The 25,891-nt window shown below is 58.9% G+C and overlaps 1 protein-coding gene across 2 annotated transcripts; it reads right to left on the bottom strand.

The window, feature by feature from the left end:
* Positions 1-1,405: 1,405 nt before the first annotated feature.
* On the bottom strand, positions 1,406-25,807 carry TNKS1BP1 (tankyrase 1 binding protein 1). Of its 2 annotated transcripts, none has more exons than XM_059405304.1 (12): positions 25,673-25,807; positions 22,591-22,699; positions 20,927-21,560; positions 19,436-19,505; positions 13,757-15,250; positions 9,714-11,845; positions 3,763-4,129; positions 3,391-3,541; positions 3,143-3,279; positions 2,213-2,370; positions 1,983-2,055; positions 1,406-1,495 (listed from the first exon to the last, which is right to left on the bottom strand). In XM_059405304.1, exons 2-11 carry the CDS (start codon positions 22,682-22,684, stop codon positions 1,995-1,997), a joined length of 5,298 nt encoding a protein of 1,765 aa, XP_059261287.1. In that variant the 5' UTR covers positions 22,685-22,699; positions 25,673-25,807; the 3' UTR covers positions 1,406-1,495; positions 1,983-1,994. The 2 variants fall into 2 exon arrangements, with proteins under 2 accessions (XP_059261287.1, XP_059261297.1); XM_059405314.1 differs by lacking the exon at positions 25,673-25,807 and adding an exon at positions 23,023-23,122.
* Positions 25,808-25,891: the final 84 nt, after the last annotated feature.

The raw sequence follows: 25,891 nt of genomic DNA, 5'->3' as shown, positions 1-25,891 counted from the left end.
ACTTGGGGCCCCTCCATCTTTCTGCCCCCTCTACTTCAGAGAGCTTCTCAAAATGCAGATTCCTGGGCACAACCACTGGATTGAAGGCCTGGGGGTAGGCCCAGGAATGTGCATTTCAGTAAGCACCCCAGGAGACTGTGATGCCTGGTGAGAGTTAAGAACCACTGCTCTAGGGAGTCTGTGATGGGAAACTTCAGGCTGCTGTGTATATATGCATTTTTCTAGGGAGTCCACAGCTTTGGTCAGATGTTCAAATTAGGTCAATAAATGCCCCCTAAAATAATATAACATAATGTAACATAACTTAGCAAGCTAAGAAACGCTAGTGGATGGGATGATTTCCCAATTCAGGTGTAGCTCTGATCTGTGACTCGGCTCAGGCCCCGCCAAGGACAGGCCCACAGGGGCCTCTCTTCTCAGCATCAGGGAAAGAGGTTGGTGGGCCTGGGGAACCAAGGATGACAGAGAAGGCCGGGGAGGATGTCAGGGCCCAGTGGACATTCCAGAATTCATGAGGAAAGGACCCTTAGAGATCACAGAAGCCCAACTCCCCGGCAGGAAGAGCTGACTCTCCACCAGCACCTGGGACTCCTGGGCCACACAGTTAAACAGCACTTCCCAATGCATCCCCCCTGCAGTTGGCGGGGGCTGTTGAACCCTGGCCCACGGAAGAGTCTCCCGTCCCGCGGTCCCTGTGGGAAGGGTGTCCCATGGGTCCTCGGAGGACTCCAAGGCCCTTGCAGAGAGCCGAGCCTCCGCAGGGAAGAAGCTGGGTTCCGAGGACTGCGAGGCATGGAGCGTGCCCACCAGCCACCCGCCCCGGACCACGCCGTGAATGGAAAATAACCCCTTGTGTGTTCAGTTAGTGGGATCTGGGGCTGGTCTGAATCAGCCCCCGGTGCAAAGGAGGCAAGTGTTCGGCGTCAGAGTGCGCTCCTGCTGGGCCAGCGCTGACACCAGCACTTGCCCCCGCCGATGGCCTTGCACAGGGGACGGGGCGCCAGAACCACACACCACAGCCTGGGCAGCACCAATTCCCAAAAAACTTTATTGTTTCAAGTGACAAAATGTAATTGGTCTCTGTGGGGCACCTGGCAAGACAGAGGGAGGCCTGGGCTGGGGCTGGGGCTGGGGCTGGGCTCCGCCCATTACAAAAATCAAAGGCTTTTATAAAAAATGCTATAAATTGGTATCAAAAGAAAACCCGAGGGAGGCTGGAGGAGGAAGCAGAGAGGGAGGTGGGAAGAGAGCGAGGCAGGAGGGACCAAAACCTTCAACCACGAATGCCTGAATCTGGTCAGGAGGGAAGGGGGTGGGGGCGGGGGGAACGTTGGGAAGGGGGGGGTACAAAGTGCATAAATGTGCCTCCCCAGACGCTCCTCAGACGCGGAAGGGGACAGAGGCTGCAGCCTGGGGCCTGGTGGGGCTCCAGCCATCTCCTCGCCGGGGACCCCACAGGAATGGGCACTGCCTGAGACTGCCAGATGGGAAGGACCTGCAGGGGTGGGGGGGGAGAGGTCAGGAGGGGACACCATGGCGCACAGAGGACCCGCCTCAGCTTCGGCTTCCCAGGCCGGCTCCCCCAGCTGAGCTGAGGGGTAGGAGAGTCCCACGTGGGGCCCTTGAGCCTGGTTAGTACCTCAAGGGGTCCCAGACCAGAAGGACTGGCTGACCCCACTCGGGCCAGCCATGGAGCCAAGAGCACATGGGGACCGTCCTTGAGCCCAGGGAGGAAGGCAAGATGGAAGCCCCCCCTCCTCCTCGCCCATCCCAGCCCAGACAACACCTTGTTCTGTGGACAAAACCTAAGGGGAGCCAAGGGACCCACCAGTTCCTAGCGCTTAGCTCTACTGGCCCGCCTCAGAGAGAAAGGGGGACAGAAAAGGCCTAGAAGGTGGTACGGGGTCTCCTGAACCTTCCAGGTCAGGCCCTGCTCTCCCGTGAGCCCCAAACAGAGCCCGAGCCCAGGAACCCGCTCTTACCTCGAGGACTTCTCAGACCTTCTTCTTCTTCAGCTTCAGGGCTTGTAGCCAGTTGGGTGATGATCCTTCTGACCTAGATGACAAAGAGCAAAGGTCACAAGGCAAACCTCAGGAAAGGTGAACAAAGTGGGGAAGTGGTGGGGAGGGAAACCCGCCCTCCAACCGGAAGAAGTGCCAACTTCACACAGTTAACTGAGGCCCACCCACAGAGGCCAGTCGAGGTCACCTACCCTGAGGATTTCTCTGGCTTAGGAGGTAACGCAAGGGGCTTCCCCAGCCCAGGGACCTTGCAGGACTTGGAACGCTGCACCGCGGGCTCCTTCTGGCTCGGCTTGCTCTCTGCAGGCTCCCCCTCCTCAGCCGAGCGGTTCCGGGGGCGCAGCTTAGCCTGGGAGACGAACCCAAGCACAGAGAGACATCAGAGGAACAAGCAGGAAGATTCCCAGAGGGCAAGGCCTTCTCCCAAGAGCACACCATCCCCAGAATCCAGCAGAGACCCCTCTGGAGTCCTTTTACCCAGATGGATGGGAAGTCACTTGAAAATAAGCCTCCAAGAGTTGAGCCACTCGGCACAGAGCAGGTGCTCAGGTTGATTCTGCTACACTGAATTAAGACTACCTAAGCTGGACAAAGCCAGTGGTGAATTCCCAGCCCTGTGTCTGTTCACTCTGTTCCCTCTGCCGGAAACACCTCCCTGTCATCAACCCGCCATCCACAGCCAACTCCTACATATGCCTCAAAGCCAAGATCCAATAGTTCCATGAGGCCTTCCCCAATATACCCTCCCCTCCCACGCCATAGGACCATTAGGAAATAATCTCCCCTTCTCCGCCAACAGGCCTGGCCCTTATCTGTACCTCCCCAGTGATACCTAAGCACCTCCCCCACCCCCACCACAGCTAATCAGAGACATGGCTTCCCCACCCCCGGCTGCCCTCCGCCCCACATGAAGCTCTAAGACACAAGGCTTTGTTACTCCTTCCATCCCACTAAGCACACAGCACAGGCCAGCAGGCCCCTCAGTGAGAGCAAAATGACAGGAGGAATGGGAAGAGCGGCCCACGCGATGGAGGGATGGGTGGAGAAATGGACAGACAGAAAAAAATGCTGGACGCAAGGCGGCTGGCGGCTGATGTGCTGGCTGAAGGACCAGATGCTACCTTTAGGGCTGATGGACTCAGGCCAGGGAAGAGGTTGACTTTCAGCCCCTTGGTGCCCAAGGACATCCGCGTCCGGCGGTTCTGAGGCTCCTCCACCACCTCCTCGTCTGAAGACGGCACCCGAGTAGCTCGTGGCTCTGCAAGGGCCCAGAGAGAAGGCTCAGCACAGAAAGCAAGCCCCACCAGCCCTCCCCTGCACGGCCCCCAGACAGCACCATGGACATCACCCAACAGCACAGGGGCCCTACCCGTAGAGTCCTGGAACAGGCGTGCATCTGAGTCTGCTGCCTCGGACAGGCCCAGGGTGCCCCCCGGCCGGATGGCCGGGGCCCGGTGTCCTCGCTTGCGCCCCAGGTTGGCGCGGCTCCGGTACATGGCACTGTCAAGGATCTCGGTGTCCTGCTCGGGACAACAGCAACATCACCGCCATTGCCGTCTTGTGGCCCTGCCCCATCCCGCAGGAGCCCTCAACAGCAGCGGGCTGCCTGGAACGCCCTGTTCACAGGACTTACTTCCTGCCCCCCGATGGACACGGCAGGGCCAAGGGCCGAGGCTCCCGCTACATCACCCACAGGAGCCCCAACAGCCCAACGATTGGCCTGGGCTCTCTCTGCACTGACCTCAATGAAGGAGAAGTCCTGACTCGGAGAGCGGGGAGGAGGGCCTTGGGGGGGCCGCCGAGGGGGCCGTGTCGGACCCTGCTCGCCCTGCCCGACCCCTGAAGGACTCCAGGTGCCATCCACCTCTTCTGTCTGGCTGGCTTCACCATCCGGCTGCGGCCTCCAGGAAGGCAGTGGGTCCCCACTAGGCTCCGGGGGCTCCCCTTGGTCAGCACCTGCTGTGGCTCCTTCTTCTTCCAACAGGCCCCTGAGGCCCGAGGCTGCTGACTCCCTACGGGCTGCTGCCCTGGAGCTGCTGGCAGCCAGCATCTCTTCCAGCAGGCCCTGGGAGCCAGAGGGTGGGGAGCGGGCCGGGCACCCTCCAGGACTGCAAAAGAGACCGACCAGAGCACAAGGTCACCCGTGAAGCCCCATCTCTCTCCCGCAAAGTCCACTCCACCATATCCGTGCTCCCCCCCACCCACCGCTTTCCCCACACTTTCCCTCTCCCGCATTTCCAGGCTTTCCCAAACTCCTTCCTGAAGGACATAGTCAGGGCCCAGTACAGCACAGCACGGAGGGAACAAGGTAGGCAGCCTGGCAGGTTGAAATACCAGGTCCGCCACTTACTGAGGCTTTGGATGAGTCCCTTCATCTACCAAAGCCTTGGGGTCCTCTAACTCTAGAGTCGCTGGGAAATGGAATGGGAACCAAAGCGCAAAGCCCAGTGTCCAGCCCCCCAGCGCGTACCCATCACTGACAGCAACTGTTACCACTGCTACACCGTTACGGGGCTGCTGGGGGCTGCCATCAATGGTCCCCTTCTAGGGGCACCTTCCCCGGGTGCTCACCCTCCCCGGGATGAGCCAGATACTGGCCCATCTGGCCACGCAAGCTCTTGGGCCTTCGGCCCCCACAGCAGCCCTCCCCATGCCCCAGGCTCATGAAAGAGCCAGGGACTCCCAAACATGCTGGGCCTTCACAGACCGCCGTGTGTGTGGACAAGCTGTTCCTGTGCCTGGAAAGCTCCCACACTGCCCCTCCACTCACTCTCCCTGCAGCTCAGTTCCTCTTCGGAAGCTGGCCCGCTCCCCTCTGGCCCACTCCCCTCTGCAGCCCTGCATGTCCTCCGCTCCCACCTGGACCAGCCCCTTCCTCAGAGCCTGTCTGTGAGTAGCTCAAGGGCAAAGACAGGCCCCTTCTGCCTTTGTGCCCCCAGCACCTGCATCCAGGGCCTGGCCAGGAGGAGAGAGACTAAGCAAATGTTTGCACACTGAGAGGCTGGGCCACCATGCACCTCAACACAGCCTGTGCATCTCCTGCCCGCTGGTCCCTCAAACACGACACGAACACACACGGCACAGCACACACACTACTCGCACGCCTCACACCGCGAGCTGGTGTGCTGGCGGGCCACCGCCCCTGAAGTAGGGACACACCCTGCACACACTCACCATACACCTCCCTCACGGACCCAGTAGGACCCTGCTCCCACAGCAGAGCAGAGCCCCCCCACCCCCACCCCACCCCGCCACACACTGATGCCGCGCAGGGCAGCGGGTGGGCGGGCGTGGGAAAGGCTGGCAGGGCCAGGGCCCGGAAGCCAGGCCTTCGAGAGAGTTGCCAAAGGGACTGGAAGGGGAGGGGAGTCGGGCAGGTGAGTCAGTAGCGGGCGGAAGGGGGGAGGGCAGGAGAGAACATGTGTCAGTCTGTCCTTCCACAAGCTGCTGACAGATGGAAATGAAAGCGCTCTGGGTAGGGAGGGAGGGAGGAGGCGGAGGTGGCAGCAAGGCAGCCGTACGGAGCAGCCCTGGACAGGGGCCAACGCCAGCTCACCCTGCAGCTTAAAATCAGGGAGACCGGAGGGAGGGGGCAGGGGCGGCACCCCCACCCAGCCCACGGCCTCTCCCTGGGGTGGGGCAGACACAATGCCGAGGGCTGGCCTGCAGAGTTTAAGGGGATGTGAAACGGCGGATGGGTGGATGGAAAGATCCACACCCGGAGCAAGCGGGGCTCCCAGCCACGTGGGCAGAGGGCAACCGATGAGCTCAGTGGGCCCCGGGGGGGGGGGGGGGGGAGGGGGGGGGGGGGGGGGGGGGGGCACTGGGGAATGTGGCGTGCATCGCCCCTGCTGGTGGGGCTCAACCCCAGCTCGGGAGAGCTTGCCGGCCTCTGAGCTCCCAGAACACCTATAAGCTGAACTCCTCCCCGGCAGGGAGGCAGGAGAGCAGCACCCTCAGGAACCTGTGCTGGGTGCGGCCACGGGCACAGATGTGGGCTCCGTGTACTTGTCCACTCCGAACCTCAGCAACTTCCCTGGCAAAATGGGGACCATAAAAGACTCATTCTTCACTGAGTCTGTTGGCAACAAGCTGGAAATGTGTGCCCAGCACACCCATTAGCACCGTGCTACATTTTTTGTAAGTTTTCAGGATAATCGGGGCACCTGGGTGGCTCAGTCAGTGGAGTCCGACTCTTAATTTTGGCTCAGGTCAGGATCTTGGGGGTCCTAGGATGGAGCCCCACTTCCAGTTCCACACTCAGCAGGGAGTGTGCTTGAGGATTTTCTCTCTCCCTCTGCCCCTCCCCCACTCGTGCCCACACACACTCTTTCTCTAAATAAATAAATCTTTTTTTTCCTCGCTCTAATCTGTTTTTAAAAAAATAGTCATTGGACGCCTAGGTGGCTCAGTGGGTTAAGCCTCTGCCTTCAGCTCAGGTCGTGATCCCAGGGTCCTGGGATTGAGCCCCGCATCGGGCTCTATGCTGGGCAGGGAGCCTGCCTCCCCGCTCTCTCTGCCTACTTGTGATCTCTGTCAAGTAAATAAATAAAAACCTTAAAAATCATCATCACCATCATCATCATCATCCCCACCACAGGTTCCTGGCCTGGGGACTTGCCCTGTCTTGCACCATCTACACCCCTCACCCATCTGGACTTAGGGTCTCCTGAGGGTCAGGACTTGAGCCAAGCCCACCCCATCCCACTGCCATTCCAGGGACAGAGCTGGGGAAGGGTGTGAAGCAGATGTGCACACAATCAGCTTGCCGATACTCAAGGCTCCAAGACCCAAAATGAGGGAGGCTTAGGCCTACGGCTGGAATGATGTGCCTGAAGGGGCAGCAGCTGGCCTGGACCAAGAGACACAGGAAATGTGCCCGGAGAGATGACAGCAAAGCTGGGGCCCGAGGGAACATGAAGGAGCCTGTAATCCCCAGCTGCGGACCTTGTGCAAGACACACTGCCTCCCTGAGCCTCAGTTTCCCCACCCATGAAATAAGGGGGCTGGCCTCAACCTCTGTGGAAATTCCACAAAGACCCCAAAATGACTGAGAGGTCCCCACATCACGGGGGCCCAGAGGAGGGGGTAGAAGATGACCAGGAGGCCATAGAGAGGAGAGGTCAGTCCATGAGCTCTCGGGTGAACGAAGAGAGCAACTCCCACGAGGAAAAGGTGGCCCTAGACACAAAGAAGGAGCCTGAGCTCTCCCCAGGACCCACCCACCCCTATGCTGTCCTTATCACAACTATGCTGGACAGCATTCCAGCCAAGGACTGCCTGCCATCAGGGATACCTTTGTCCTACAGAGATGTGACCAAAATGTCCCCATGGGCTTCACTTTATGGACAGCTCGGATCCATGCAAATTGGCCAAACATATACAATTACAAGTAGCAAGGATTTTTTTTTCTTTTGGGCGATCACCACATGCCAGGCAGGTTTCTAATGCTTTATGTGTGTCTGCAACTCTTAACCCTGTGAGTAGGGGTAGTAAATTACTCCCGAGATACAAACAAGAAATAGGAGTCCCTGAGAAAGAGAAGGAACTTGCGCAAGGTCACAGAAGTGGTGGCTGAATCAGGACCCAAACCTGGCAGATGGACCTAAACCCAGACTACTCTGAGCTATCCTCAAGGACCTCCCCAGGGGAACCTCCAAAATTTCCTATCAAGAGCAATTTTCCAGGGTGTAGAATTTCCCTAAGTCAGATGCCCAGAACACCAGCTCCTTGGATATTAGTCAAATAAATCTGGTAAACCTTGCCCTAGAGAAAGGTCAACAGGTTTCCTTAGTCCTGTGCTTTCACCTGCCAGCACGTGCTCATGCACAAACACTCGAGGTCTCCTACGTGGCCAGAGTCCGGAGCCTTCCCCAGACTGACCACACAGAAACCAAGAGCGTCTTAAAGGCAGGCTGGAGACAAGCTCTGTAGGCTGAGCGCTGAGGACTCCTTCTCCACTCCTAAACTTCTTGCTCTTCCCCAAGCCGGTCCAGCGGCCTCCTGGAAGCCCCCACCCCGGTCCTGAACAAAGGGAAAGATACTCCTGCTCTCTTGTTCTCAAGGGCCACCCAAGCAGAGGGAAAAGGCAGACCAAGGGGTCCCACTCCTTGGCAGTCTAAGACTCTCGAGCACTGTGACCACACCGGACAGCGTTTAGGACGCTGCAGCCAGAAAGCAGGCTCTGTGACCTTAAGCAGGTCACACCCCTTGTCTAAGTGCAGACTGGAGATGGTAAAAATCCCTTTCCACAGCACAGGGCAGCTGAGAAGGCCAACGAGGTAAGGGAGGCAGCAGAGCAGTGGGCCCAGCAGAGCAGGGTCCCAGGCGCTAGGAATGGGAAAGCTTCCTGAGGCTAACGTCACAAAGTGAGGCTCAGAGACGTCCAGGAACTCGTCCAAGATCCCAGGAGCCTCCGGGGTCCCCATCCTGTGAACCCGCAGCCTTCGGCATGTCCCTGCACTCTGCCTGCCTTCCTCTCTCTCGCTCCTTCTCCTCGCCCAAAGCCTCTCCCAACCCATTGGCTGACACCCCCCACCATTCCCTCTAGACCCTTCCGGGTCCCTTCCACCCCCCTGCCACTACCATCAGCTCCTTCCACTCGCCACACGGCCCCCACTCAACGCCTCCCTTTCCCCTCTCCCTCAACTGCTCTAGCTGCTGCTGCTTCTTTTTCTTCTTTTTTTTAATTTTATTTATTTGACAAACAGAGATCACAAGTAGTCAGAAAGGCAGGCAGAGAGAGAGTGGGGGAAGCAGGCTCCCTGCTGAGCAGAGCGCCCTGATGTGGGGCTCAATCCCAGGACCCTGAGATCATGACCTGAGCTGAAGGCAGAGGCTTTAACACACTGAGCCACCCAGGCACCCGCTCTAGCTTCTTCTGAAAGTTTTAACTTTCTACCCAGTCAGGAGAATAACACCAAATCTCAACCAACAGGAAATGTTAACAGAACAGATGCAATGTCTTTCTAGCCCCCTTTCCAGGTGTGAGATCACCTCAGCTGGTTCCAGAACATAAAAATCCCTGAGACAGGCCATGGTTGGCTCATAAAACCACTAGTCTGTTCCTCTGGAAAGTTCCCTTTCAGTCACTCTGTGCACGGAGGCCAAGATCACGGGGTGGGGAGCCCTATGACCTTCAGGTTTTTAAACTGTTGCTCTTCTGGGCCTGAAGACAGGGCAGGCAAGAAGCACTAAGTTCCTAATCTCTGCAAGAAACAACAAGCGCCACTGTCCTCCACTCCTAACCTGGAGCGGCCCAGGCCAAGTGGACAGAGCCCAGTCCTCCTGCCGACGCCTGTGAAAGCATCCATGTTCCTGGCCCAGGAAACCCCTCGGCTTTGGGCCAAGAGACCTGCAGGACAGATGCTGTGCACAGTGATCGACCCCGAAGATGGGACCCACACCCTTCCAGCACAGTCGTGATACACAGCCACCAAGAAAGCCTAAAGCATGGGCAACAAACAACACCTCAAACATCACCACCTTCAAAACAAGAATCCACCTGTATGTGTATCACACTCCACTTAAAAAACATACAATTAGTAATCCACAGTCCAAACCATCTTAATTTTCCAAGCCCTACAAGTCCTTGGGGGAAAGCAGTTTCTTCCCTCCTGAAAAAGGCTGCACTGTTTCAGAGAGCTGCCACACCTCCCCCCACCCCCCACCCCAGGGATGGGGCTCCCTTACCTGGTTCCAAAGCCAGGGGCTTCTCCTGTCTCCATCCCAGGATCTTCAGGACAGGTCTCCAGGGAAGGAGTGGAGCGGCCTTCACCCTGGGTCTCTGGCCCACTTATTCCTCCAGGCCCCAGCTCTCTGGCCTCCAGGCCCGGGGACAAGGTGCTGTGGTCCCTGAGCCCTGGCTCTGGGCACTGGCTGACCTCTCCTACCCCATGCTCCCTGGCTTCACTTGGGGCCCCCGAAAGCTCCACGTCCCGGAGACCCAAGTCCTGGGTCCAGTCCATCTGGCCCACGCCACATCCCCGTGGGTCCCGAGAACCTCCAGACTCTAGGTCACATGGCACCTCCAAATTCCTTAGGCCCAGACTGCTGCCCCAGTCCACCTGGCCTGTCCCAAGCTCTCTGGGGCTACAGCCTGCCCCCGGGGCCATGCTCCTCAGGCTGAGGTCTGGTGTCCAGTCTGCCTGTCCCACTCCACGCTCCCTTGATTTAAGGAACTCTTCAGCCTCCACGCCCGACCAGTCGGTCTGTCCCACGCCGCTCTCTCTGGCCTGGCTGGGGCTCCCTACCTCCCCGACACCAGCCAGATCTCTGCCCCTCCCCCCGACATTGGAGGTCCAGTCCTTCTTCTCCCCGACCCCAATCACTCTGGGCTCCTCAGACCCTCCAGACTCCAAATGGCCAGCCAGGTCCACATCTCTCAGGCCCAGCTTGTCTGACCAGCCCATGTGTCCCACAGCTTCCTCCCTGACCTCACTCGAGCCCCCAGAGGCCACGCAGCTGGACACTTCCAAGTTCCTGAGGCCCAGCTGGTCGGTCCAGTCCACAGGCCCGGCCGGGGTCTTCTCCGGAGGTACAAAGGGGCCACCTGCAATCTGGCCAGAAGGGCTGAGGACAGCACCGCCCGCCCGGTCATCACCGATGATGCCAAACTGGAGGCCTCTCTCAGAGGCCTCCACGCAGAAGTCGCCGCTCCAATCGCGCTGCCCCGGGCTGAAGGTGGCCTCCGGCTGGGGGACCACGCCACGGCTGAAGTTGTCTGCCCAGCCTCGCCGGCCCACCTCCCTGTCTTCCTGGCCGGCATCGGCCGGCCTCTGGCCCCCTGCCTCCTGGCCGGCACCGCCACCATGCCAGCTGCTCTGGTCTCTCTGTCCCCGTGCCCCGTCCTGGGACTGGGAGGTGCTGGGGCCAAAGAGGCTCCCTGACTCTCTCTCTTCAGGCTGGCTTGCCTCCCTGCTGCTCTCGCCCGGACCGTCTCCGCCACTCGGGACCTTCTTCTCAAACTCCTCGTCCTGCTGCTGGGCTTCTTTGGGGCTGAAGCCGGCACTCAGGGCTCTCATCCCGAAGCCTCGGTCCTGGGCGCTGCCACTGCTGTAGTCCCTCATCCAGGCGCTCTTCCCGAAATCCTGATCCGGCTGCTCTGCACCCCGGCTGCTAAAGGTGCCGAGTGAAGAATTTCTCTTCCCAAACTCCTGGTCCTGCCCGTCTGCATCCCGGCTGCTGTACCTGCCAACATGGTCCTGCCCGTCTGCATCCTGGCTGCCGTACCTGCCGACATGGTCCTTCTTCCCCAACTTCTGGCTCTGCTCATCTACATCCTGGCTGCCATAAGCACCCAGAGAGTCTCTCTTCCCAAATTCCCAGTCCTGAAGGCATCCATCCCGACTGCTGTAAGCACCCAGTGAGTCTCTCTTCCCAAATTCCTGGTCTTGGAGCTCCGCGTCCCGGCTGGAGTAAGTGCCCTGGGAATCCCGCTTTCTGAACTCCCAGTCCTGAACGTCTGCCTCCTGACTCTGCTGAGCACCAAGCTGGGCTGGTGTTCCGATCACCCGGTCCTGGACGGAAAGGCCCCCCGGGGCAGACACTCCACTCCCATCCTGGCTGGCAACCTCAACGTCCTGCTGGCCAAGGCCACACCTGTTGGCCCACTCCCTGGCACTCCCTTCCCCTGCTGCTTGCCCACCCTTGCTAGTCCAGTCTCCCTCTCCAAGGCCTGGGTCCCCTCGAGGGCTTGAACTCCCAAGGCCGTAGTTCTGAGAAGTGTCCTGGGACCAGCTGGAAGGACTAAAACTGCTCGGAGGTGGGTCTGCCGCAATCCCAAATTCACTCTGCAGATCCTTCTGGGCCCAGCCAAGAAGTCCCTAGGAATCAGGGGGAAAAAAAGACACAAAACGATGCTTAGAGTCCATCATAGTGGGAGTCCAGAATGAGACTCCTCACTGCCCAGTGTCTGAAAGCCCCACTCTGGCAACAGAAAGCCTGGGTTTAGATCCCAGCTGTGTGACCTTGGGCAAAACACTTCACCACTCTGGGCCTCAGGGTCCTCACCCTTGAATGGGAAGAATTCCTACTGCCTGGAGTGGTTTGGGAGAATTAAACAAGATGGTTTAAATCAAACCTCCGCATAGTGCCAGGCTTGAAAGGGGCACCCAATAAGAACAATCAATGATCCCATGGTCATGTTTACAGCCCTTGGGCAACACTCAGCTAACTGCCAAGAGAAAGGCAGCTTAGAGTGGTCTTCACAGGGCTGTGAAAGGCGTCTGCTTTCTATTAGAAGCAATCAAGACTCAAAGGCCCTCCACAACCTCCTTTCCAAGGAACAGTCTGACTCCGCCCCTGGCCCTACTCACCCCTTCCTCCCTATGAAAAGCGCCCTTCTGCCTAGCCCTTCCCAGAAAGACCTCCTACCCTTCGCCTCATCCCTGGAGAAGACAGGAGGGGACAGCCTCTGCCATGGGAGAAGAGCCAGCCCAGGGCTCCCTGCACGCCCCCGCACCCCCTACCCCGACTCACTCCTTCAGGTGGGGGAGCCCTGGGCTCCGGACCGCGGAGCCGGCCAGCCTCATCCCTCAGCGCCGCATTGGCTAACAGCCTCTCCAACACAGACATGCTGGGCTCCCGCTCCCCAATCCCGGCCATGGCCCCTACCCCCAGCCCGCCCCGGGCTGCTGGGTGCGGCTGGGTGCAGGGACAGGGCTGGGCCGCTCCCCTCGCCCGGACCTGTCCAACGACTCTGGCTCCCGCAGGCGCGGGCCCCCGCTCCCTCCGGCCCCCGCTCCCTCCACGGCAGCTGCCGCTCTGGCAGCCCCGCCCAAAAGCTAGTTGAGTCACCCAGAGCCCGGGACGGACACACCTCCCAGGAGCCAGCCGGGTCTTAACTCCTTCCTGCTCCTCCTCCACCTCTCCGCCCCTACCCCTAGAGGCAGCCTGGCTCCGCCCTGCTTCCAGCCCCGCCCCTACTGGCCCTGGCTGGCCTTGAAAAAGACATTTCAAAAAACCACCTGGACCCTAGCCCTTGAATTCACAGCAGCCTGGCAGGGGAAAGGGCAGTGGCCAGAGAACTGGCCCTCTAACCGCCGCCCAGCCACCAACTCACTGGGTAATCCCGCACGAGGTTCCGCCTCCTCTGGGCCTGCGCTTCCTGCCTATTAGGCCAGTCTTGAGCTCAAGGATAGGGGCATTCTTAAAAGCCAACACTTCCTAGACACTCATGACGAACTCTGCGCCGTCCTTAGTGTTTACGGCTTCTCTAGTCTTTGCCACGTGAGGGAGAGTTCATCGTCATCACCCCCATTTTACGGACACAGAAGCCAAAGCACAGAAAAGTAACTCATTCAAGGTCACATGTAGGCAAAGAGCAGGGAACCCAGGCAGTCTGGTTCCAGAGCCCGCGCACTAAAGGTCTGTGCTAGGTTGCCTTCCACAGTCCCATCGGTAAAGCCAGACTGAACACTCAGTGTGGGTCAAGCACTGGGCGCTTTCCACATCTTGTTCTACCTGTGGTCCAATCCTAAAAAGCAAATGCTCTTATCATAAAAGGTCTCTGAAGCTCAGAGGTTAAGGCACGTTAGCAGGACAGCTCCCACGGGCCCACAGCCTCTGGTCCCCCCGGCTCCGCCAGTGAGGCTGGGAGGGACACAGCCCTAGGGGCCTGCCTCATGGTCATATCCCAGCTCTTGACTCACAAAATCCACACACTGGAAGAAAGCCCACCCAAGCCCTGGCTTCCACCCCAAGGCCCCCCGCCCTCCCTGTGCCCCCGTCCTCACCTCGGAGCAGGTTGCCGGGGTCTCAGATCCAGCTCCCCGCCTTGCGCTGCCCGCACTAGGTGGGGGCGAGGCCAGGAGCTCATCCAGCCAGCGGGAGCTGCTGTCAGGGCCTGCAGGCTCGGGGGACACACTACAGGGGTCTCGACCTTCTGTCCTAGATTGGGTGGCCTCAGCCTGGACCAAGGTCATGGCCTCCTCCTCAGCAGGCAATGCCTGCTGGGGGTCCGGGGTGTCAACAAAGAGGACACAGGGCTGGTCGGGGGGTGCTGGCTGCTGTTGCCCCAGGACCGGCTCCAGGACGGGCAGAGCGGCCCCCCTGGTGGCCAGAGGGAGCACGGACTCCTGTCCAGCCAGGGGTTCCCGCTCCTGATACCTTTCCTCTGCCTGCAACAAGGCCACTCCAGGTGTGCCCCCTGGTGTTGGCAAGGGCTTGAGGGGAACTGGGGACTGTGGCTGACTCTCCCCATCCGCCTTCTGGGTTGGGGAGATGCCCGGATCATCCACCTGCACCCAGGAACCAGGCCTTCCTGGCCCCTCTGGAGCTGACTGGGACCCTCGCCCCTGCTGGGACACCCCTTCCTCTCTGCTGGATGTAGCCCAGTCACCAGCCTCGGCAGCCTCGGCGGCCTCAGTGGCTTCAGTGATGGGGGAGGGAGGTGGGGAGTCCAGACGCCACACCCCTAGCCCTGAAGGCCGCGTAGGGAAGGTCCATTCAAAGGACTGTGACAAGCTCCAGTTGGACTCTGTCCCACTCCCAAAGGGACGATCCAGGGCAGACTGGCTCCCCTGGGATTGGGGCAGGGCAGCCAGTGAGCCCCCCAGCTTCTCCTGATCTTGGCCGGGAGGTCGGAGCACGCCTTCAGAAAATCGGCGCTGGGCCAGGCCGATAGGACGGTCTAGGTCACCCTGGGCCACCACACCCCCAGATGGAAACGTCCGAGGAAGATCTAGCAACTCACCCCCCTCCATCAGGGGCTGGGCAGAGGTAGCTGGGGGCTGCTCCGGGCCCGAGACCTTCTCAAAGGCTGGACTGCCAGGTGTGGGGGCCTCTGGGGCTTTCACTACAGGGAGCCCTGAGCTTGGGGGGCAGCAGGAGCTCTGACCCTCATCGGACAGGGTTACAGTTGGGGATGCTGGGGTCACAGGGAGGCAGGGGGAGGGCCCAGAAACCACAGGTCTCTGGGCTTCTGGAAGCTGAGAGTGGCAGGGCAAGCTCTCATCAGGTGAGTGAAGTTGGGGAGACCCCTCCTGGGGTGAGTGAAGTTGGGGAGACCCCTCCTGGGGTGAGTGAAGTCGGGGAGACCCCTCCTTGGGTGACTGAAGTTGGGGAGACCCCTCCTTGGGTGAGTGAGGTCGGGGAGACCCCTCATCAGGTGAGCGAGGTCGGGGAGACCCAGGGGCTAGGCCTGAGACTTCAGCGGGGAGGCCTGAGCTGGTGGAACCTCCTTTCTCTGAGGCAGGACCTGGACTCGAGGGATCCCAGGACTTGGAGATCTGCAAGAGAAAGGTCAAGAGCCATTACTCACTGCCCAGCTGGGGAGGAGGCCCCTGCCAGCCCCACAAAGACCCCAGGTCAGCTGCTTTCTCGCACTCTCACTCCACAGACCAGAGAAGGAAGGCGGGCTTCTCAGGACAGCTAGGCAAGATGCCAAAAATGATTTACAGTATCTTGTGCTTCTAAGATTCACAAACCCACCCCAGGCCCTCTCGCCAGAAAACATGCATAGCCTCACTCCTACCATATTCCAAGTGGTTCCTATCTTTCCTCCCAACCCACCCCAGAGCTCATCTCAGGATCAAAGGTCTGTGGTCCACGGGTCCAAGGTCTGTGGTCCCCTGGCCTGACAAAGGGAGAGGGAAAATGGGGAATCTGCCATCTGGGCGGGCGGGGGTTTGCTCGAGCAGGTCTGCCAGCCCAGGGCAAGGCTAGACCACCAGCAGGGGGAGCAGCTACAGGGAGGCGTGTCCACAGGTCCCAGAAGTATCCACTACCCCAGGGGGCAGGCAGGCCTTCACTCGGGATTCAGGAAAAGGCACCAAGGACATGAAAGCACAGGCCTTGGAGTCGCGGGCACTGCATCTCCTAAGCCGTACGCCCTGCCCACGGTGGTCACTGGGATCTCAGAGCCTCAGCTCTGCCCCTCTGTACGTTGGGGCTACAACATCCATCTCAAAGAATTAGGTCAGAATTAAATAAGATCTGTACACATGGCCTCTTGGGATAAAACTTACAGAAATAACAGAAGCTACAGGACAGAGGTCGGAAGAGGAGGAAGAGGCAGAGGGAGCCCCAAGCACCTGGCATTCCTGCATCCTAGCACTCCACCTGGCCTGTCCCTAGACAAGGAAGGAAGCTGTGCTGCTTTTGACCTTGGCCCTCCCCGGGGCTCACACTTCTCCTTCCACACTCTCCAATGCACTGTTTCCTCTCACATCCCTGACTTCGCCTGGGCAGGAGAAGGTCCTGCTTTCTTCTCAAGGCCCCTTCCAGTCCCTCCCACCTCTCCTCTCTACAAAACTCTGGATAGGGAGACATCTATCTGGTGGCTCAGCAGATTGAGTGTCCGACTGTTGATATCGGCTCAGGTCACGATCTCAGGGTCCTGGGACTGAGCCCGGCACAGGGCTCTGCGTTCAGTGGGGAGTCCGCTTGGGGTTCTCTCTCTCCCTCTCCTTCTGCCCCTCCCTGCCATGCTCTCTCCCTTCTCTAAAATAAATAAATCTTAAAGTAAAATAAGACAACAAAAAAACACCTCCAGTGTTCAACCGCGTGCTCCTAAACCCTACCACCCACACTCCCCTGCGCAGTGCCTCTTGCAGAGCCCTCGGTCCCAGATCACAGCCCCCCTCCCCCGCACTAGCCACCCATCATAATCCCGAGTGGCTTGAATGGCCACCCAGGCAACCCTTCGGCATCCGGGCTCTCTGTTCCTAGATCTCTTCTTGACTTTGTGACCCAGCCATCCGAGATCTCCACCTCCCTGCCCTGCAGCCACACCTGGGGCTGGACCGGCCTGGAGAAGGCTGAGCAAGCAGAAGGCTGGGTCTCACCACAGCCTGACCCTCACTCGAACCTCCAGGACCTCAGATGGGTCTCGAATGCCCAGCGGTCCCCCAACACTTCCCCTCCCCTGCCCACACTCCCAAGCAATGCTTCTGCCGTCCCCCCTCAGCTGGCAGCCCCCACACCTCACCGCCTGCACGTGAGCACAAGCACTTTCGTCCCCGTCTATGCTCGTGAGCTGTCCCTGCTCAGAGCTCTCCCTCCTGCGTCACAGATCTTTCCTTCTCTACCGACTCATTTCCATCAGCACACAAGCTGCTCTCATTTCTTCTGTCTTAAAAAACATAAACAGTCTTAACTTGACCTCTCTGTGAAGCTACCACCCAGTTTCCTGAATGTGCTGCCTACATTCATTAATCTATGCAGAGAGCTCCTCTCGTCCCATTCTCTCTGGAACCCACTCCCAACAGCCTTTTCCCTTCACCATGCCAGCTCACGCTCTGGTCAAGGTCACCAGTGACCTCCCTGTAGCTAAATCCCATTCCTGGGGCTCACCTGCCTTGACCTGGCAGCAGCATCCAAAAGTGGATCACACCCTTGTCCAGTCCCAAAGCTGGGTGCTGGCTCCGTGTGACCTCTAGGGCTCCACCATCCCCGATCCCCTCCAGGTCTCCCTTGCTACGCCAGGGGCCAGGGCCCTCTGCCCTCTCTACCTCTCCTGCGCCCCTGGTGACCTTAACCTTCCTGGTGACCTTAGGCATCTTAACTGCCACCGATATGCCAACAACTACCCAGCTGTCCCCGCCTCCACATTTCCATTTGGATGTCTAAGAGGGATCTCAAATCAGCAAATCCAGAAGCAAACTCCTCATGTCCCCCCATCCTGCTTCACCCTTCCCAGTCCCCGTCTCAGGGAATGGTAACCTGACCCTTCCACTGCACAGGGCAAATGCCCTGCCGTCATCTGGGACCCCACGCCAGCTCGCTCTCCTAGCAAGCCACCTGAAACCCCGTCCACATCACACCTCCCAACCCCACCAGAGTCGGCCCCCAGGGTCCAGCCACATCATCTCCCACCTGGATTATGCCCCAACTGGCCCTTGCTGTTGCTCTTAACTCCCTACTACCAACGCGACTCTTTACAACCAAGCCAGCAGCACGTCACTGCTCTCCTCCACAGCCCTCAATGGCTTCTTCCTCTCCCCAGAGCCCACGCCCTTCCAGTGTCTTGTGAGGTTCCAATCCATCTAACCTATCACCTGTCGCACCTCGCTAGCACACCACCGCTTCCTCTCTATGATCCAGGCGTCCTGGCTTCCCAGCCAGGAAGGTGCCAAGTCCCTTGAACCTGCAGTTCCCTCTGCCCAAGCACCCAGGCAGCTCACTCCCTTACCTTCGCGGCAAGGCCTCCCCGGTTACCCTCAGCCCAGAGCTCTCTGCCTCTACAGGTCTCCCACACTTGTATGACACACAACATCTGCAGGTTCCCAGGGAGGCCTGTGCTCGTGTCTGCTTCCCTGCACTACAAGGTGAGCTCCCTGAGAGCAGGACAGTGTGATCCTTGTTCTCTGCTATGTGCCGGGCACCCAGCTCACGGCAGGTGCTCAGCAAACATTTGTTGGATGGACAAGAGAATGTGGTCAGGTTTCCATTGTGGGGGAGACGAAACAGCCTTTGACAAGCAAGGGCTCTGTGAGCAAGAAGAGATATCAGTTACTTAGGAAACCAGGCTGCGGGGCATCTGGGTGGCTCAGTCAGTTAAGCATCTGCCTTTGGCTCAGGTCATGACCCTGGGGTCCAGGGATCAAGCCCTGCATCTGGCTCCCTGTTCAGTGAAGAGTCAGTCTATTTCTCTCTCACCCTCTGCCCTTCTCATGCTTGCTCTCTCCCTCCTCCTCTCTCTCAAATAAACAAATCAAATCTTTTAAAGAAAAAAAAAAGTAAAGTAGGGTGAACCCAACCACCCTCTCAGCACGCTGTGGGGAACAGTGGGGATGAAACAAGAAATCCCCCTCTTCTAAACCCCAAGAAGGCAGCCCAGCCAGGGAGAACAGTGGAATCAGGGACCTCAGAGGCTGCTTCAGCCCAGGGCACCTAACCTTGGTGAGCTGTGGCATTGGCACACCTCACACGGGACCAGGAGCGCCCACTAGCCGGAGTCATCACAACAACTAAGTCACCGATCCCGCGACACATCCGGGTAGACAGCTCATTACTTATGGATACTGTAACTGTTCGTAACAACCTGTCTTACGGCCTGAACCATACTTAACCACTGCAGTAATCGAGAACGCTGGCCTGGGAGTCAAGAAATCGGAGTCCCGGGGCCAGACCTGGGGCAAGCCACCTCCTCCATAGGCCTCAGTGTCCCCATCTAAACTACAATGAGCTTACACAAATGATCTCAGGTGACGCTTCTAGCTCTAAAATACTAGGATTCTGGGGCACCTGAGTGGCTCAGTCATCAAGCCTCTGCCTTCAGCTCAGGTCACGATTCCAGGGTCCTGGGATCGAATCCTGCATCAGCCCCCTGAGAGCCTGCTTCTCCCTCTCGCTCTCCTCCCCCTACTTGTATTCCCTTTCTAGCTGTCTCTCTCCGTCAGATAAATAAATAAAATCTTTAAAAAACACAAAACAATACTAAGATTCTGATTGGTAACAGGAGGCTAACTCACATCAGCAGGTGGGTCCGAGCTGGCTGGCTGAACTACGTCACCGTTGAAGGCCACGTCCAAAGGGGCATTCCTGTGAGGGAACAAGACAGGAAATGAAGGCACAGAATGGAGCAGCCCCTCACTGAGGACAAGGGGAGCGTGGATCGAGAATCTGCGTAAATGACTTTACCACCACCCAAAGTTAGCCCCCTGCCCCAGGCCGTTTATTAGTGAGCCCTACCTGGAATCATTGAAGACTGAAATGCTGTGCAGTTTCCCCAGAGAAAGTGCCCAGAGAGACAGTCCCCATTCCCTTCCCGCACGTCAAGGGTTAAATGACCCCCACAACCCGCTCCTTCAGGAGAAGCACCCTGCATACCCAGAACCCTCACTGGTTCCCGAAAGATAACTCCTCCTGCCCCTAGCCCCTAAGGGGTTAACGCCCTCCTCCAGCCAGGGAGAGTGCAGCTGGTCCCAGCCACCCTGCCAATACTTCTTGAAGGATTGCAGGGGGAGGACGGGGAGGGGGGGGGTGATTTTCCAAAGCTGAAGTTGTTCCTCTTAAGTTCTGCTTAAAGCAAGGAAGGGGAGAAAGCCAGAGAGCAGACCGGGGACAGGGGTGTGACCTCCCAGAAGCCTGGAACAAAGAAGGGGGAATTGGGGCCCCGACCGTCCAGGCAGGCTCTGGTGAGAGAAGGCTGGAGGGCAGGGCAGGGCCAGAGGCCTTCAGCTTGGGGCTCAGCCCACAACACAGCAGCCCTGCCCTTCAGAGCAGCAAGAGGCGGAGGGGAGCCTCTTCCTCCAATGCCCAGTGCCCACCACCCCAAGGGGCACCTCCCGGCCAGCCTTCCCTTTACACTGGCACCAACTCCAGAGAAGGGAAGCCTACACAACAGTCTATAACCCGGCCGTGACCTCTGCGCCTTGCCGCTCGCTGGCCAGGCATCACGGTGTGCTCACGTCTTATCTGTTCCGTCAGACTCCTGCTCACGAGCAGACTGGCCCCCGCTTCCCCCCCAACACACACACCAGCACCTGCATGCCATTCCACCCACGGCGGGAGCCACACTTAAGACAACACGCTGTGGTCTCAAAGAGACCTAAATTCAAATCCAGTTCTGTCTTGTACGTGCTGAGGAACCCTGAAAAGTCACTTTAGAGACTCAGTTTCCACATCTCTAAAACAGGTCTAATGTTCTCTTTGCTAACTAGCGTGGCTGTCGATGAAATGAGGCAAAGTTCAACTCTCAGTATAAAAAGACCCAAAATAAACTGCCCTGTACTACACTTGAACTCCGCCGTGAACATTCATCCACTCTGTAAAAAGCATTAAAGTCATAAAAGGAACATCTTTAACGATGAGGCCATCTACAGGGGGAATGTTTTGTGACTGAGACCAGGGTCCCGTCTGTGCTCATAGAACACTAACCTACCTACACGTGAAGGTCACAGCCCCAGATAAGGCTACCCACGTGTCCCTCGTGTCCCTCCAGGCTGCCTCCCACCCCTTACCTCTCCTCAGGGGTCTTGTGGTGCTCTTCCTGGCACTCGCTGGGAGACTTTGCTGGCCCCTCCTGGGACCATCCCCTGGAGAGGGTCCCACGGTCCTCATCCCTGGGACCTGTGGCCACACTATAGGTCCTGGAGCCGTATCTCGAGCTGCCATCATGGTTAAAGGTGAGGCGGGAGCCCCAAAGGCGATCAGGACTGGCAGGGACCTCCTTCCGAGGCTGTTCCATCTTGGCCAGGATCTCTTCCACTGTGGTGGCTGCAAAGCGCTCCGAGGCTGGACGGAAGGGGGCAGGGGCCTTCCGCACACCTCCTGGGGCAGCACATCGGGCTGGGGGTGTCAAAGGGGGGACCTCTTCTTTCGCAGCCTCCTCTTTTCCAGTCTCCCGAGTGGCTTCTCCTCCAGTGGAGGCCTCGGTTGTAGGCCTTGGTGCAAAGGGAAGGGGACGCTTGCTGCCACCATAGGGCTGGGGTCCTGCCAGCATGTTCATCTTCCGGGCAGATGGCAGCTCAGCCAGCGGACCCCGGGGAGGCCGAGGCCCAACAGGCACCAGCAGGCTAGGCTTGGCAGGCAGGGCTGGCTTAGCAGGCAGGGCCCGGGGTTTGGGCTTGACAGGAGGTTTAGCCCGAGGATCACCTACCAAAAGGAAAGGGTTGGTTGGGGAGCTGTTAGAAGAACCAGGAAGCAGAACTTCATCTCCCACCCTAAGAACTCAGAAAGTTCACAACCTTCTAGGTGTAAGTCAAATGTCACCCACTCCAGGAAGCCTTCCCTGATTTTCCATACACATCTCAGAAGCATTTACTCCCGACTCCAAATTTCAAAAATGTTAGTCAATTCCCTTACAAGCTACAGCTACCTAAGGGCCCAGCTGGCATGTTTTTTCTCCTTGTACCCCATTTTGCACCCTCGCACGTGTTCTCAAATAAACAAATGAATGAACAAGAGCCAATAAACAGATGCCAGCCTGCCCACATCAAGCAGCCAGGCCGCCATGTCCCCAGTCCAGTGCTCTCCTCTGACAGATACTCTACTCTGCCACCACCCATAGTAAACGACACTCAGCTTCCCCACTCTGTCTCCCCACCACCCCCCTCACCAGAGTGCACACCCAGGCCACCTCCCTGCTGTCATCTGGTGTGTGATCAGGAATGCAAACTTACTATTGACCTAAGCCAAACAGAAGTAAATCTGCTACAGGAAAAAAAACAAGACCAGAGACCTACCTTCTACATAAGGCATTTCAATGCCAAGTAAAAGACGTGGAATTAATTACTCATGTCCACGGCCTTTCTCATAGAATCCTGTATCACACTCATTGGGTTCAGCCCAAGGAGTCTAGACAGAGCCAGGAGGCATGGGTTCAAACCCTCCCCTAGATGCAGGCCATTTCTCCCCAAGACCTCACTGTCCTCCCCCGCTAAATACATGGTTTAACCCACCTGACCTCAAAGGTCAGTCTGCTCTCCTCTGCTGGGGACCTAGGATCGCAAACACTTCCGAAAGGTCTCATGAGGAGCGGACAACCTTCATAACTCATCCTGCATATCCTCAGCATGCCTCCTGCCCTCACTCCCCCACCCCCTCCAAGACAGAGCTGGGGTTCAGCCGCTGCCCCTCCCACACTCCGCCCAGCCACCCCGCTCCACCCTGCACCCATAGGCACCTGGCTCCGAGCCAGCAGATACCAGCTCCTCCTCCATCTCCCGGGCCGGTGGGGAAGCCATGGCTGTGCCTTCCCTGAGAGCGGACACTTTCATCACATGCGGCAGAACCTGCATGAGAATTGGGGAGCAGAGAGGTTGTGAGCAGGGTGGCTGGAGACCCAGGAGGAGAGAGAGAGATTGAGAAGGCAAAGGGGCTGGGCACTGGCAGTCGGCTTAGCTGAGAGAAGTCTCTGACTTCTAGCAGAGACAGAGTGTGGGACAGGAAGCGGGAACTTCAGAGGGGGTTGGGGAAGGTCAAGGGAGGTCCCCAGCAGCTGTATCCTCCACTCTTCCCAGACTCCTCTCTAAACTCCAGGCTCCCAACCCCAAAGTCCTGGAGCTCCAGGGACCCGCCTGCTGCTCCCTCTGGCAAGCTAAGACACCCCACTTACCCAAGGAGCCGGCAGCCCTGCCTGAGGTATCTACTCAGGGGCAGAGCAAGAGGGCCATGAAGTCTGAGGTCTCTCCGTGAATCACCTCATGGGAGACGGGAAAAACCCGCTCCTCCCCAACCTGGGGCTCCGCCCCACCGCCTGCCTCCCCATTCCCCGCTCACCCTCCTCCCCCTCCTGCAGCTGGGAGTGGTTCCCTCTCCCCCTCTTTCCCTCCTTCTTCCACATCCCTGCCCCACTCCGCCTTCCCTCCAAGCTGTCTCATCCAAACACGGAAAAATAAGGAATAAAAAGTAAACATCTGGAATACATTTTTTTTTTCCTTAATTTCTCAATCGCTCTGGCTTCAGCTTGGAATTTGATGAGGTAAAGCCAGGGCCTAGTCCTGTTGCCATAGCAATGGCCTCCCACTGGATTTCCAGAGCCTCGCCAAGAGGAAGGAGGAGCCGGCCCAGGCCTGGGCCGGGAGAATGGGACAGGACTTGAGAACATCCGGGGGGTGGGGTGGCTTGGGGGGGAAGCTCCCTGGGGTTCCCCCTTCTAGGCAGTCGGGGTGGGATAGCCACAGCCTACAAAATGGGGATACTGGGCATCACTTGCCAGCTCAGGGTTGGCCTGAGGGATTTGAAGGGGGACAGAAAAAGAAATTTTAAACCAAGCAACACAGCCCTATGGCAGGGACCCGACGGTGCCCCTTCTCTAAATCTGTATGTAGCAGGGGCTCTGTGGTCTCATACACCAGGATTCAAATGCTGAGTGGCCCTACCACTTTCCAGCTGGTGACCTTAGGCACACTGCTTACTTCTCTAAGCCTCAGTTTCCTTACGTGAGAAACGGTGTCCCTGAGGCTAGTGGGAGGCCTCTGTGAGACAGTGCATACAAACAGCACAACGCGCCTAACCCGTAAAAAGTAGCCAGCAAATGCTGGCCAGTGTTAGCATGACTCCATTCAGTGTCACCAATGAGCTAAGATCCTTGGGAACTACCTACCTCCTCCTCTCCCCAGGCCACAGGCTGCCAGCATTCCACACCATTCCTTTACTCCTGCGGGCCCCAGTCTGGTCACCTGCTCCTCAGATACTCCACCACCTCCTCAGTTCCCATTCTGGCTCCATCCCACCCACAAGACCCCCCCCCCAACCCCCAGGCTCCAGAGACCTGCCCCTCTCATTCCAAAGCCAGGAGGAGGGTTCCCATCACCTGGTATGTACACAGCCCTAAGGACAACCCAAGCCTCTCCACCTGCAAGGGGAGTGTGCCTTCCTCAGCACCCACTCCTGCTGGCCTGGGGAGACTGTGCCAAATCCTGAGACAGGACCCCTGGGGCCCAGCCCTGGAAAACCCACCCACCCCTCACGTTTGACCCTGCCCAGCTTGCTTCTCAGACAGGAGAAACCGGGAAGAGGATAAAGAGAAACCCAGGACCGTCAATTCCTTGGTCAGCCAACTACAAGGGAGCACTGCTGGCTGTGGGTGGGTGATAACTGTGCAGAGCCAGTCCGAGCATGCATGGGGGAGGGGCACACGCCAGGGGAAAAAAAATTTTAAAAAAACACAAGATTGTTTCCTTGTCCTTGAACATTATTTCAAGGGACATGGTGTGGGTGGTTAGAAATGGGGACAAATTGGTCCAGAACCGGAAAACCCTTTCACCTGGAGGCCTGCTGGGCACCTCTGCAGTATGAGGGGCTGCAGCAATGAAGTGGGGGGCTCAGTTTCTCCAGGTGAGAGGGGCTGCAGAAGCTCAGAAGCCCCAGCCGGGAAACCCAGGTGACCAAGGCGGTAGCCAAAAGCTGTAAAATCGCAGCAGCACTGAGCACTCCTGACCCCGAACAGTCAGGGGGAGACTAGCTGACCCCCCGGGAGCAAAGGCCGCCAGAGGAGCTGGGGAGAGGCTGGGCAGCAGCAAGCAGGGGGGGGGGGGGGGGCGGGGGCTCTGAGCGCCATCGGCGCAAACGGAGTCGCCCCTATGGACCCTTAGATCTCCGGCCGTTTCGGGGCCAGAGAGGTCGGCGGGGGCAGCACGTAAACTGCTAGAGGAGGGAGAGCCAACGGGAAGACGGAACAGCCCGAGGCTAGGGGCCGTCTGGAGGGGCCCAGTGGGGCGCTCTGGACACAGAGGGGACGCCGGCAGCCGAAGAGGAGGAGGAGAAAAGGGTGGAAGAGGAGGAGGAGGGGGCGGCGGCGGCAGAAGCGGAGGACCTGTGCGGTGGCTGTGAAGCAGCCCGCGAGCCGACGAGGGACTGGGGACGCGGACCCGGTGGGGGCGGACTGGGGTGGTTGGGGGCGTGCCGAGGGACCCGGGGGAGGGGGCAAGCGCGGGCCCGGGGAGGGGGAGGCGGGGGTCCCTCCAGCAGCTCCGCCCGCCCCCGGCCCCGCCTCAAGCCCTCGCCCCCTCCCCCCTTTCTTCTAGCTCGGCCAGCACGAGCTCCAGACCGTGCACCCTCCGCCCCCGCGCACACGCGCCAGCTCCCCCGCGACCCCAGCTCCCTCCGCGCCCCCGGCCCCTGCAAACTTTCCTGGTGACCCCCACCTCCACCTCAACCCGAGGTCCGGGCAGGATAGCTCCCACTCCTTCCATGCCTCTCCCCCGCCCCCATCCCGGACCCCGCCCCCTCCTTCGCCCTCCTGTCCGCCCCCGCGCACTCACGCGCTCCCCCGGGATCCGGCTCCGCTGGGCTCGGGCTCTGCGCCCCGACGCCAGTCCCCGCCGCTGCCGCTACAGCCGCTGCCGCCGCCGCCGTCACCGCGGGACCAAGCCACTGCGAGTCCCGGCGGGGCCCCGCCCATGACTCCGCCCATGACCACGCCCCCAGAGCTCCTTATGAATATCCATGAGCCGGTGGAAAACGGGAGTGGGAAGTCCAGG

The sequence above is a fragment of the Mustela nigripes genome, chromosome 1 (genome assembly GCF_022355385.1).
Source record: "Mustela nigripes isolate SB6536 chromosome 1, MUSNIG.SB6536, whole genome shotgun sequence".
Lineage (NCBI taxonomy): Eukaryota > Metazoa > Chordata > Mammalia > Carnivora > Mustelidae > Mustela > Mustela nigripes.
Note: the sequence above shows the minus strand (reverse complement) of the source record. Positions and strands in the feature narration are given on the sequence as shown.

What these genes read in the sequence shown, in the direction of transcription:
- TNKS1BP1 (XM_059405304.1), bottom strand. Translation starts at nt 22,684, where the DNA reads ATGAAAGTGTCCGCTCTCAGGGAAGGCACAGCCATGGCTTCCCCACCG. An exon ending in ATCTGCTGGCTCGGAGCCAG is followed by an intron (nt 21,561 to 22,590) that starts GTGCCTATGGGT and finishes TCCTTTTGGTAG; the next exon opens with GTGATCCTCGGGCTAAACCT. An exon ending in GCTCGGACCCACCTGCTGAT is followed by an intron (nt 15,251 to 19,435) that starts GTGAGTTAGCCT and finishes TTTCTCTTGCAG; the next exon opens with ATCTCCAAGTCCTGGGATCC.